This window comes from Mesocricetus auratus, unplaced genomic scaffold (genome assembly GCF_017639785.1).
Source record: "Mesocricetus auratus isolate SY011 unplaced genomic scaffold, BCM_Maur_2.0 Super-Scaffold_100004, whole genome shotgun sequence".
Taxonomy (NCBI): domain Eukaryota; kingdom Metazoa; phylum Chordata; class Mammalia; order Rodentia; family Cricetidae; genus Mesocricetus; species Mesocricetus auratus.
Genome location: NW_024429189.1, coordinates 62177304 through 62191533, shown reverse-complemented (window position 1 = coordinate 62191533; position 14230 = coordinate 62177304). Strand labels below are relative to the sequence as shown.

Here is a 14230-nt window from a genome sequence, read left to right as displayed (position 1 = left end):
CGAGGAGTAACTTCCGCTTCCGGTGTGAGCGGCCCGGCTGGGGGGGCAAGATGGCGGCGGCAATAGGGGTCCGCGGCCGGTTCGAGCTGTCGCCTTGCTCCGGCCCAGGTTGGCTTCTCAGCCTTTCCGCTTTGCTGAGCGTGGTGGCCCGAGGGGCCTTGGCCACCACGCACTGGGTCGTCACGGAGGACGGGAAGATCCAACAGCAGGTAGCGGCCAGGGTGCCCCCTCTCTGCCCGCGCCCCGTGAGGGGGGGTCCCCGAGCCGGGCCCCAGTGTGGCTCCGCGCGGCACCGCCCCCAGCTTGCCCTCCCACGGCCCGGGCCCACGGGTCGGGGCTTCCTGCGCTCGGACCTGGCGCCGCCCCCTCCCCATAGGTCTCCTTGCCCGGGCTCCGCCGTGGGAAACTTCTCAGCCTTCCACCGTGGGGCCGCGCGCCGTCCCGGAACCGACCCTGGGGAACCTAGACTTGAGCTCCGGGTTTAGGAATCACAGATCCATCATTAGTTCTGCCTTTGGAGCCTATGGGCTGGGTCCCGCGCGCCACCACCTCTTCCCGAGGAAGTCGAAAGCAGGTGGCAGTGCCAGGGAGTGCTCTAGTCCCAGGCCGGTGACTGCCCGGGTAGCTTTAGTGAATGGGTCACTCCACTCCTCTCCCACATGGTGAGATTTGGCTCAGGATGTGGTGGTTTTAGGCTGTGCCGTTAGCCAGGTCATCAGGGGCTCGTTAAAGACAACCCATTCTTGCTTCTTCCGAAGGAATGCCACGAGATGCCTCTGGTGGCGTTGTCTGCATCATTCAGCTCTTAAGTGCCCTCATTTCCCAGTGTAGTTTGCATTGCTTCTTTACCTGGTTCCTGTGACCCAGCCCGGCACGCAGCATATTCGGTTTACTAGATTATTGTATGCTTGAACTGATTTCTCAGAGGACAGACCGCTTTTCTTATGTAACTTTCTGATGCCTGCATTTGCGTTTATGGTGCTGATGCTTAGAGGACGTGCGCGCGCGCGCGCGTGCTCTCCCACGGAATCTTGTAAACTTAATGACTTTCAGTGCTTGACAACAGTGAGGAAATGTCCAGCAGTCACCTAAAAAGTGAAGTGTGTGCTCCATGCAATTGAAACATACTAACTCTAATGTTTTAACCAAAGTCGTGTGAAATTATTTGATCCTTTGGGTTAACTGTAGGAACACTAAATCTAAAATATAATTTTTGAAAGTCAGCCCCTGTCTTTATGTCTACTCGGGTGTATTTACAGTTGACTCCCATTTTAAAAGATTTATTTTTCGTGAATATTAAGCTCCAGCTGAGGCTTAAAAATATTCTCAAACCCCCAAGAACATACAGGAAGGCTGTCTTTTCGACATAAAATTAGAAACCTTGTATCCATTCTCGTTGTTTTCATCTTTGGTTTGCTGTTGGTGGTTTTCCCAGGGCCCTCGTGAAGGGAGACATTGAATTAAGTCACTTACGCTGCAATTTGGGAGCCTTCTCCTATTGGCTCTTTTGCTATATATATTGTTTCTGGCCACAGCTATTTATATTCTATGGCATTGACTTCTCCTTCCCATTTTGGTGTCCTGCCACTCGTCTGAGAAAGTAGCCTATCTGAAAAGTGAAGGCTAATTAATGGATATGGATTGTTTATATGCTGAATGTTCCAATGGAAAAGTCAAATCCGATTTGGTTTTGTTCTTTAACAAATGCTGTCTTTTGCATACTGGATCTATGTTTTAGAAGGGAAAACAGGGGTTTTAGTAACTTGCCTCAGAGAAGGGCGAAATCTTCTGTCTGCCAAGCCATCCCATCAGTAAGTAGTTAGGCTTAAAGTTAAGAAAGCAAGTCTTTTTTTATTTGTGTCTTTTTAAATGACCTCTTTCATTGACTTTTCCAATTCTTCTCTGCAGGTTAACAGTTGCAGCATTGAGTTCTGTTTTACCCTATAAGAAATAAAGTTGCACACAACAGGGTAACAACTGGAAGGTAGGGATAGAGAGGATAGAGTTAATCTAGGGAAAATCAGTACAAATAAATAAAATAGGAATTGAATATGGTGGGCAGCTTCTGTGTTGGACTCCAGTAACTGTGCATAATTCCTGTGTTCTTTCCTGGCAATAAACTGAATCTTGCAAAAATTTAATAAACATAGTTTAGATTGCAATCAGTGGTCACATTGGGTATATATTAGTACATAGATTTGGTGATACTGTAGTTCTGTTTGTAAACTCAGAAACATAGTTAGGATTCAGTATATATATATATATGTATATATATATTGTATCTTAAGTGACATCTAATTTTTGCTGCTTAATTCTTAGTGTGGTTTCAATTTTAAAACGGCCTGCTATCAAGAAGGAGCTATGGGCAAACTGAAGTAGATAATCTTAGAGAATTAGAGTAGCAAATGCCTCTCTGATTATTTGAATTCTAACATTTAAACTTTTTCTAATTATATACAAATCATTATTTTTCCACAACAAATGTAGGATGTTTATATGAATTAAAAAATCATAATTGGGCCAACTCTGGTGGCACACAACTTTAATGCCAGCACTAGGGAAGCAAGAGGCAGGTGAATCTCTGAGTTTGAAGCCAGCCTGGTTTACTTATTTAGCAAGTTCCAGACCAGCCAGTGCTATATAATGAGATCCTGTCTCTCAGAGGAAAAAAAAATCAGAATTTCCTAAAGTGTACATTTAATTAGGGCCATTTTCACTATTGTAGTTAGTTTTGAGTGCAGCATAGAGTCTTTACCTGGAAACATGCATATTCATTGGTTTTTATATCTCAAGCCTTAGCAGGCCCTAAAGATAGATACCCACTAGTTCTGTACTGAAGGTTGTGAATATACAAGTGTAGAAACTCTGTCCTTAGGTGGTTGAATTGGGGCTTCAGTCAGACGGATCTACATTCCTACAGGCAGCCTCTTCATAATAAAAGCTGGGCTTGCTGCTGGGAACAGCAGATGTCCAGTGCATGCCATGGAAAGTCAGAGTGTTGCTTTCCATAATCCCTGCCTCAGCTAAGAAACATACCTTCCCACCACCAAATTCCCAGGAACGCACTATAGGGAATCATGGAATGGGGTATGAAGACAGTGCTCCATTTGCTATTTCTTTCCCACCACAGAAAGGTGAAGGAAAAGGCTGCCCTGGGGTGGGGGGAAAGTGGGGAAAGCAGGAGAGAGGAGAGACAGGGAACTGGAATTGGAAGGTAAAAAATAAATTAATAAATCTAAAAAAAAAAATTAAGGCATGGGCCATTACCACATTACCACTGGCAGTAATTAACATCTTAATAAAAGGAAATGATACCCAGGGAAAAAAAGAAAGGAAGGAAAAGAAAGAAAGGAGAAAGGCTGCCCACATTTGTGAGCTTTTTCTCAACCTTAGGTTCTGGGGTACCTCTTATCATTCACTGACCCTGTACCTGGAAACCAGAAATGCCATCTGTCTTCATTGTCTTTCCTGCTGCTCTGACAAAATATCCTAACAAAAGCACCTTAAGGGAGAAGAGCTTTATTTAGTTCACTCCAAGTTACAGTCCATCATAGGAGAGTGGGAGGTGTCAGGGTAGCAGGAACTTAAAGCAACCATACGTTACAGCCATAGAGAGCAATGGGGGAACACATTTATGCCAGTGCTCAGCTCCATTTCTCTACTTTTTTACAATGAGGCCCCAAACCCAGGGTGTAGTGCTACCCACAGAGGATGGGTCTTCCCATCTCAATTAACAAAGCCAAAGCAATCCCATAAGACATGCCCACTGGCTAATTTATTCTAGACAATCCCTCATTGAGACTCCCCAGTAGTTCTAGGTTGAATCTGATTGACAAAACTAATGATCGCACCTTATGTCTCACTTTATTTAAGCAAGGGTCCTTAACTTGAACTCAGTCGTGAACTAAATGAGTGTGTGCTACTAACCAGTTAGCATAAGGATCTACTGTGTGATTAGACCCAAAAAAGAAATAAATAAAATAAAACTTACATCATCCTTAGGTGCTGAAATGAACTTCATAGTTAGGTTTATGGTATACATCTGTAATTCCAGCACTTTGATATGGAGGTGGGAGGTAGTTGGTTATCTTGACTATATAGCAAGATTATGACTAGCCTGGTCTACATGAGACTCTGTCTCTAACACAAACTTGTATTTGCAACACACACACACACACACACACACACACACACACACACACACACACACACTTGGAAGGAAAGTAGCATGCTTCAGTTAGAGAATGTAGGCAACTTCATAATCATAACCAGGGCTGTTGCTGGCTGATTTTGTGAAGAATAAGCTTCTAGACAATATTTTCAAGTATTTTTAAATTAAAGTATAGTTATATCATTTTCTCTTTCCTTCCTCCAACCCTTCCGGTATAACCCTCTGCTCTCTTTCAAATTCACAGCCTCTACTTCTTTAATTGTCGTTAAATACTTTTGTTGTTTAATTTTGATGTTCCTTGCTTAACCGATGATGTGGTAGCTTTTCCCTCCCTTCCTCTCTTCCTTTCTTTCTTTTTATTGTTGTTTGTTTGCTTGTTGAGACAAAGTCTCAAAGTCTTGGCTTGCATCAAAAGTTACTATGTAACAGAGGCTTGCCTTGAACTCTTTAATCATTCTCTTACTACCTCTCAAGTGTTGAGATTATAGGAATACCCATCTTTCTTTCTTTCTTTCTTTTTTTTTTTTTAGTCCAAAGTACCTGCTAATTCCCTTTCAGGGAAGGTTAAAATAAATTTGGGATTAGCCTCGACCCTCAGCACTCTCTGGTATCCTATTTCTTTAGTATGTGTGAGTTTTTTCTGTTTCTGTTTGCTTGTTTGTTTGTTTGTTTGTTTTAGAAAGGTTCTCATATATCGCAGTCTAACTTCAGACCCACCACATAGGATGACTTTGAACATTGACCTTTGTAATCTTGAGGTTCCAGGTGTGTGCCACCATACCTGGTCGTCCATCTCGTATCAGATGAACTCTTGAAATGTTCCAGCTACTAGTGTGTGTGTGGGCGTCTTCAAGAATTCCCTCTTCAGAAATGGAAGTCTCACTGGGTGGTGGTGGCTCACTCCTGTAAACCCAGCACTTGGGAGGCAGAGGCTGGCGGATCTCTGTGAGTTCAAGGCCAGCCTGGTCTACTGAGCAAGTTCCAGTAGAGCCTGCAAAACTAGAGAAACTCTGTCAAAAAACAAAACAGAAATTGACGTCTCTTCTTTCAGTAAGAATCACTGTTGTTACCCACTGTCTCAATATTATAGTATTTATTTTCTTGAGCACTGTTTCCTTTTCCTCTGTAGTTAGAACCATCAAGTTTTAAATTTGAGAGGGGGCATTTTTAAAGAATACATGTTCCAAGCCTGGAGAGATGGCTTAGCAGTTAAAAGCACTGACTGCTTTTCCAGAGGACCCAGGTTCAATTTCTAGCATCCATCTGGCAGCTCACAACTGTCTGTAACTCCAAGATCAGACACCCTCACACAACATACATACAAACAAAATACCAATATACATGAAATGACAATAAATTACTTAAATTAAAAGAAAAAATACATGTTATAACTTAGTAGCCTTCAGTTGTACATCTAATGAGTAACATTTAGTAGTGACAATAATTCTAAACATATTAATCCACAGTAGCATGCATTTTGTGCTGTTTGAAGTACATGGTTTTCTTCACATCGCCCCAATAAGTGGAGGCATAGAAGGAAACTTAAGAGAAAATGTGAGAATAATGAAGGCTCATCCAATTCATTTTCTTCCAATTTAGATTATTTTAGCCAAGTATTGCATAGTAAATATAAGTTAGGTGGCAGTGGGAGGGGAGTATGAGTTTATTGGCTGATGGTGTGATCATTTGCCTTCACTCATCAGATGCCTAGGGAGCACAGATGCTTTTTATTGCTCACAGTGAAGTAAGTTCCTTGTGGTGCTGATGCATGAGAGCTTATCCCTTTAGCAAAGCACACTTGCTAAGTGACTTCAACAACTCTAGATATACCACATAGAGTTCACAAAGAGGCCAAATAATTTGGGAGGTCTGAGAGGTGTTTCAAATGCACAATAACTCAGCTCAGTTTCAGTACTTTTAGGAAAGGAGATCATCTGGTTATGGTGTACCCTGGATGTGATCCAAATTCTTCCATGACTTCCACCTAGCCCTTCCTTCTATCTAATCATCCGTCAGTAACACACACACACACACACACACACACACACACACACACACACACACACACACACACACACACACGAACGCACGCTTGGCTCTGTTTGAAGTAAGCATCCCTACGTATGTTTTGTTCTCCCTTGCTTCTGTCCTTTGCACATGTTCCTCCCAGGTACCCTCATCTCACTAACACCACAACTCTTGTGTAATTTTCTTTCTCTGTGTTTTCATAGCATGCTGTCCCATGCTCTGTCCATTTACTTATCTTAATGCCCGCTGGACCACTGACTGCATTGGTTCAAAGAGTGTCTAGATACACCCACATCTGCAACTCCTGCATCTCCTACAGTGTCAAAGCACACAGGTGACTACATATAATTAACTGTTAATTGGCTGATGCCAGCAAGTGTGATGAATGGATTCTGCCTCTTAGACATTTACAATTGCCTTTATGAAGTCAGTGTTTGATCGTCATCCAAAGACAGCCTGTAGGAAGTCTCAGACTTTGGAAAATTTTGAAAGATGCAAGTAACCCATCAATCAGTCAGCCCTTCGACACTCAGAAGGGGTGTAGAATAGATGAGAAGGGCTGTAATCTCTGGGACCCCTCTCCCTGTCTGTTGTTAATCAGATTATGCTCTGCAACGGATAGCATCCTGTCTTTCACTGGTGTTACACACAGAAGATCAGCTTTATTGCCCAGACATGTAAATATGTAGAGAAGCAATGAGAAAAATGATGAACAAGAAAAGTAAAAGAGAAAAGTGAGGAAGCCAGGCAGTGTAGACAAGGCTGACAGCCACACTGCTGAGCGGGGTTACAATCAGCTGTGGACCCAGCAGCTGTTGTAGTTTGGAAGCAACCCTGCTGGAAGCAAACAGAAGGCATGCTGGCAGTGAGGAATATGAGGGCTTGCCAACAGGCCAAGTCAAAAATTAGTACAGCTTTGCACTCCAGAATGTGGAGAGCAGTACCTGTGTCTCTGTTACACTCCCTGAAACAACAGAAACTCCGGTGTGTGGTTCTATAGCAGATAACTTAAAAGTCATGTGTGCGGTCCTCCCATTCTCTTAAAGCCAATCCAGTCAGCCCTTCATCCCCACAGCGCTCACAAGAACACCAGGGCTTCCCTCACTGCCGAACTCAGTTCTCAAGAACCTCAGCAATCTTACTTAACCTCTTAGCAACCTAGTGGCAGCCTCCTACCTTACTGAACAATTTACTTTCACAACTGCCAAGGCACAGAGCGTTTTTCTTCTGAGCCTTGGCCATGACTCTTCATTCTTTTCTGCTGCATCCCTCTTTCCGTGATGACTCTTCCTGGCTGATGTGCTGCCTTGCCCCCGCCTGATGGGCTCATGAAGTCTCCAGACTAACTCTGCCTCAGTCCTGCTTGGATACCAGGTCTTGACTGGTCTTCTTGCCTTATTTGTGCCCTAGATGATTTGTTCTCCCCAGAATCACAGAAAATGTTTTGTTTTTCAAAACACATGTGGTCACATCACTCACTCTCTCACTCACTCTCAGATAGGAGGAAAGCAGAGAACATGAGAGCAGTGGTTTCCCATCACACACGAGGATGAATGTGTAGGTTCTGTTATAGCGTATAAGGCCTGAAAGACTTGAGACCTGGCTACGTCTCCAACCTCAGATCCCACTGTCCATCTTAGGTGATATGATGTATTTCAGCCTTCAAAGCTGAAATAGCCTCTGGGGCTATTCAGGTTAGGCAAGTTTCTGCCTTTGGACCACCCTCTACAGATGCCATCATAGCTCAAGCCTGCTTCTTCTTACATATCTAAAGCATCATTTCTTCCAACACTGTATTCTTCCTCTGCTCTATTCTTCATAGCACCCCTTGCTGGCACTATCTTATAGCATTTACATTTTATTTCCTGTCCATTCAAACAGGCACCAGCTTTGTCTTCTTTGATGAAGTAACCATAGAATTGAAAACAATGCCAGGCACATGGTAATACTGAATAAGTGAAAAAGAATGTGTGTTTGCAAACATTGTTTTTACCTGCAATATTACACATGTCAGCACACTCACAGGTCACCATTATTTTTGGTGATCTAGAGCAGGGATGGAGTGTTTGCTTGAAGGTGACAAGAGGGTTAGTTGATTCTCCCTGTTACTAATAAAAAGTTTGGACAAACTAAATCCTCTCTAAGAGCATAGTGTCTCTGAACAAGAGTTGTAAGATATTCCCTAGTCACATTGCAATGAGTGTTCTTCCTCAAAGTTCCTGTATATTTGCAAACACTTTCATGAATTTCTCTTTGACTAACTTGCTAGCTTAAAACCACAATAAAGTAAAAAGCCTCCTTCTTGGTTAAGACTTGATGGTAATCAGTTATATGAATATTCTATATTGTATTTATCCAGTGCTGTTGGCAATTGTTTAGATTCTCCAGGTTTTTTACTGTCAAACAGTGCTGTGGCAAGTGAGTGTGTATCTTTGTATCCTGTCTGTGAGTACTTGTAAGATGAAATCTTAGACATGGAGTTAACTGATTTAAAGAATATATTATACTTAATTTTCCTAGGTATTGGCAAATTATTGGGCTAAAAGATTATGCCAGTATTTGAAAATGCCTAATAATAGTTGGGATGTATAAAACCTTTGCTCATAATCTCACTTCTACAAAGCACCATGCATTGCCCTTAGGTAAACAGCACTGTGGCCATCAGTAGGAGTGGCAAGCAAAAAGAAACCTTCAGTTTCACTCTCATGTCTTTCTTGAAAAATTAAACGCTTATCATTAGAATGTATTTCATACTTGTTGGATTGCAGTAAAAGAAATCAGTCATGTTGATTTAATCCCCCGAGCAGTGGGTTAGTAATGAGGTTGAACTACATCCAGTTACCTCTCTTTAAGGCAGTGATTCCCAGCATAAACTAGCAAAGTCATCCCCAGGCCATTGAATTTCCTATCACCTCAGTAACAATATGACCCAGTGACTCGAACTGACTGTAGTGTCTTTTCTAGGATTTGAGTAACCCAGTTATCGCACCAAGAATTTTAAAGGTCAAACTTGGTGGTATTATGTCTACGTTTAGTGTGTGCTTATATTATTTTCTGTTGCTGCTGTTTAAAAATGAAGAAGAAGGAGGAAGAGGAGGAGAGGGGAGGAGGGAAAAGGAGGAGGCAGAGGAAGAGAAGAAGACAACCACCACAAATCTAATGGTTTAAAACAATCCACATGTATTGCCCTCCAGTTAATAAGGCTAGAGGTGCAACCTGAGACTCGCAAGCATAGGCCAGAGGACAGCAGTGAGCGTGTGCGTGCGTGTGTGCACTCTCCCTCTTCTATATAATCACGCTGTACCCACCTGATACCAAAACTGTGTTCTCTGTCCGAGTTAAGACAGTCTGATTAGCAACCCTTCATCTGGTTGACATCTTAATTCTTATTTGCTGTGTAGCATAATATATTCACAAGATTAGGGATCTGAGCATGGAAATCTTGGATAGGCCATTATTCTGCCTGCTGCTATACTCTCAGTATTTATTTACTGCTTGAGTTAAAGTCACATCTAACTTACATATAAAACAACTATCTGTTATATAACAACAGAATCAGCTGCTTTGTTTTCATACATGTTTACAAGAGCTTCTGGACAAATACATAGGAGAAGTAATCCATGACTTGTCATCTCATCCAACATTTTATTTTCTTTCCTCATAAAGTTACAAATAGTCTAGCTGAAAGTGTATTGTTTGTATATTTTCCTTGTGACATAAATTCTAAAATATAGTCTAAGAGTTATTTGTTTGCTTACGTTGGAAATGTTAGCTATCTTGCTTATCTGTCAGGAAGATACTAATTGTTTGACATGAATGTTCTCACAAATTGGCTGAAACATTGTGAACATTTAAATCTAGGTAATATCTATACGGAACACTTCACATGTCTAAATTATGCAGGATTAGGCAATTTTGCAGCCATGGTTTCTAGAAACTGCAATAACAAGAAAATAAAATCTAGTTGAGGGTAAACTTCAGAGGATAGTGGCTATAAAAATTCATGTGGTCAAGGATTCAGTACTTTTGTTTGTTTTTAATTTGATGACATGCTAATTCTTCAAACTGAGATTAGTTTTAACTTTCACATTAAAATATTATACCAGTCCTCTGACAGCAAAAATTATAGCAAAGCAGTTATCTTTTGTTAGCTTGTCTTGTTTTGGGAGGCGGAGGAGGGGGCAGTTCAAGTCAGGGTTTCTCTGTCCAACAGCTCTGGCTGTCATAGAACTTGCTTTGTAGACCAGGCTGGCCTTAAATTCACAGAGATCCACCTGCGTCTGCCTCCTGGGTGCTGGGATTAAAGGTGTGTGCCACCACTGCCTGGCAAAGCTGTTACCTTAACAAAGTATGTCTCAAAGGCTAGGAAGACAATTCCATTCATAAAATGCTGGCTGCACAAATCATGAGGAGCCAAGTGTGATCCCCAACACCCATGTAAAATACCAGACATAGTGGTGTGCACCTGTAATCCCAGTATTGGGAGGGTGGAGACAGGAGAAACCCTGGAGCCAACCAGCCAGCCTAGCATAATCAGTGAGTCCCTGTCCTTAAGAGAGACTCTGTCTCACGGGAAAAAAAAGTAGATGGCTGTCTTGAGGAATAGCACTCAATATTGACTTCCAGTGTGCGTGTGCAATCATGTATATACAGAAGCATTCAGACACTGGTGCTGTGCGTGTGTATGTGCACGTGCGCGTGCGCACACACACACACACAAATGTATGCATGTTTTCACAGTTCAATGAAGACCCTCTTATGAAATTGAAGTAGAGCTGAACTGATACTTCGAACTTTCAGTTCTCCAAACCTGAAAGAAGGTGGAAGTCCATGATGGCTTAACTTGAAGGGATAGTTGGGTGGAGAATATTGAGAACAGATTTTCTGCCTGTCTCAGCCCATCCCTTTAAAACTCATCCTGACTACCATGGTATGATCACGGCTAGGGTCACAGGTACAAAGGTTCCTTGGCCAGTTCTTTCACAATAGCAATAAATTCAGATAAGATTTGGAAAGAAAGGTACGGTTCAGAAAAGACACTAACTGGTGTATTTTTGGAGTTCTCCTTGAACCCACATCTGTGACAAGAAGTGTCTTTATGAATGCGTAAGAGAAAGCTACCATGCTATTCTTCAGACCTTACCTTTTACTTGTTACAGTTTGTTTAAAATTAAATAAAACAAAATTGTTTCCTAGTACCCTCAACTTTGATGTTTACAAAGAAAACATACTTATAGTAGAAGTTTTCATTATAAGTTTAAGCAGTATGCACTAACTGTTGAAAAGACAAGAAAAACAAGATAATCACCCAGCCCATGTGGATGAATTAGTGAGAGACTGTCTCAAAACTCAGATGAAGAGCAATTGAGTAGGATACCTGACATGGAACTTCTATCTTTTGTGCATGTATACACACACACACACACACACACACACACACACACACACACACGAATAAATGATGCAAATGATGGAGTGATAGCTTGGTCAGAAAAATGCTTGCTGTTCAGGTATGAGGACATAAATTCAGTCCCCATCACATAAAAAGCAAGTAGTAGCACAAGCTTGTAATTCCAGCACTGTAGAAATCCCAGAAGCAGAAATAGGAGGGTCCCTGGAGCTGGTTGGCTAGCCAGGCTAGCCTAATCTGCAAGTCCCAAGTTCCAGTAAGAGACCCTGTCTCAAACAACAAGGTGGCTATTACATGAAGAGTGATAAATGAGATTCACCTGAAGTTGACCTCTGATATTCACATGCACATGAACACAAACATACATACCTGTATATAAACATAATAAGGAAGTAAAATTAATGATCCAGCAGTATTTACTGGGAGAGACATCCAATAAAGTGGGCAGAGGAATGAGCAGGGGAAGGACGCAATATGCTAGGTATTATTCCCATTTAAAAAATAATTACATTGATTAACTGTGTTGGGGGTATTTTGTATGGATTATGCACATGCCACAGCACACATGGATATCAGAGGGAAACTTTAGGTGCCAGGAGTGGAACTCACAGTTGGCAGCACATATCTTTACCTACTGAGTCATCTAATGAAGCTCTTTTTCCCATTTTTGTAAAGATATCTGTAAAGCAGTGGGGAGGGTAGAAGCTATCACGACATGACAAATATCTAACAGCACGTATCTCTGAGGGTGATATTTCAAGTCATTTTTATTCTTTTCTTGATTCTGTCTATGTTGTTGTATTTGAAGTACCCTAGTTAGATATAATCAGAAAAATAAAAGTCTGAACTTTGTTATAATTAAGACCCGTGGGACTGAGAGATGACTCGGGAGTTAAAAGCATTGCATGATGCTGCAGAATACCCAGGTTCCATTCCCAGCACCCACATGGTAGCTCACAATCATCCACAACTCAAGTCCCAGGGAATCTTATGCCCCCTTCTGGCTTTCTTGGACACCAGGCATACATGTGGTGCACAAACATACGTGCAAGTAAGATACCTGTACACCTAATTTTTAATTTTTCTTCTCTCTCTCTCTCTCTCTCTCTCTCTCTCTCTCTCTCTCTCTCTCTCTCTCTCTCTCTCTGTGTACATGCTTGAGCATGTATGGGAGGGTGTACATATGGAAGCCAGAGGTCATCCTCCAGTGCCATCTACCTATTTTTTCAGACAAGGTCTCTTCCTAGGCCTGCTGTTTTCTCCTTACAAGTCCCAAAGATGCATACGTCTCTACCTCCCTAGTACTGAGATTGCAAATGCATACCACCACTCCCACTTTCTTTATACAGGTTCTGGAGCTTGCATAACGAACAACTTTCTGATGGAGCCATCTTTTTAGCACAGAAGAAGCTTTTAAGTTCAACTCTGGAAATCATCCTTGCTCCTAGCAAGTAAAGATTAAATGGGCAAATTGAAAATATGCTAATCTTGTGGTGATATATTATTGATGATTTATTAAAGTTTGTCTGAGGATTCAGAAAGCAAAGTCAGCCTCAAACCATAGAGATCAGGCAGTGGTGATACACACTTTTAATCCCAGCACCCAGAAGCTAAGAGGTAGTGGTACACACCGTTAATCTTAGGACTCAGGATTAAGATATAGACTATCTCTGGGAGTTCAAGGCCATCCATATCTATACAAGATTGATCCAGTCCTAAGGAGAAACAGCTCACACAAAGATGATCTCAGCACCTGGGATCACACGCCTTTAATCCCAGCACTAGAGTGGTATAAAAGAAAGGTCTTCAATGGTCATTATCAGACACTCATTCTGCAGCCACACTAAGGATAGGAAGACATTCAGTCTCGGGATTCTCCAGCCATGCTGAGGAGAGGCAGCAGGATCAACCCAGTCAGCCTGAGGTAGTGGTAAGAGCGAGTGGCCTGCTACTTCACTTTTCTCATCTACAGCTTGAAGCTTGAACACCAATGTCAGCCATTAGGTCTTTTATTTATTTATCATGTTACAAATCTCATTCATTTGAATAGTAGTTTTTTTTTTCTGGGAATGTAAGTCAGGCTGATAAAAATGTGAAAAAGGTAGTGTTAAAAAGTTAGAAGAACCAGGGTTGGAGAGATGGCTCAGTGGTTAAGAGCACTGACTGTATTTCCAAAGGTCCTGAGTTCAATTCCCAGCAACCACATGGTGACTCATAACCACCCTCAATGAGCTCTGATGCCCTCTGCTGGCTTGTAGGCAGAATATTGTATACATAAAATAAATAAAATATTTTTACAAAAAGTTAGGAGAACCTAGAACTCATCTAATTGGGTCTTTTCAGCTGATAGATAGGGAAGTAGCTCGGGCAGTTTGATTCAGGTAGTCGTGAATGTACAGTCAGAAATGTACTTGTTCTGACCACAGGAGGACTAACCACTGTACCTCCATTGGAACATCGAGCAAATGTGGCATCAAGATAGTGTCCTCAAACAGTTAGCATTGTGTTGACTACCTACCATACACCTCAAAACATATCACACACTGACAGTAAAAGGAGGAATACAGATGGCAGTTGAGTGTAGTGCTTGATGATACAGGAGTGTGTACATGTAATGTTTG

General features: G+C 41.8%; 1 protein-coding gene across 7 annotated transcripts in view; it reads left to right on the top strand.

Annotated features, from left to right (window-relative positions):
* Window positions 1–19: 19 nt before the first annotated feature.
* The window catches only part of Ttc17 (tetratricopeptide repeat domain 17), a 105747-nt gene continuing 91536 nt past the window's right edge, over window positions 20–14230 (top strand). For 5 of the 7 annotated variants that reach the window (XM_005064886.4, XM_040745909.1, XM_040745907.1 and 2 more), the window contains exon 1: window positions 21–209. In XM_005064886.4, the coding sequence (XP_005064943.1) occupies window positions 51–209 (159 nt within the window). In that variant the 5' untranslated portion in view covers window positions 21–50. Of the gene's footprint in view, window positions 210–14230 lie in introns of all 7 variants that reach the window. The other 2 variants (XM_013121488.3, XM_040745908.1) reach the window with 2 other exon arrangements.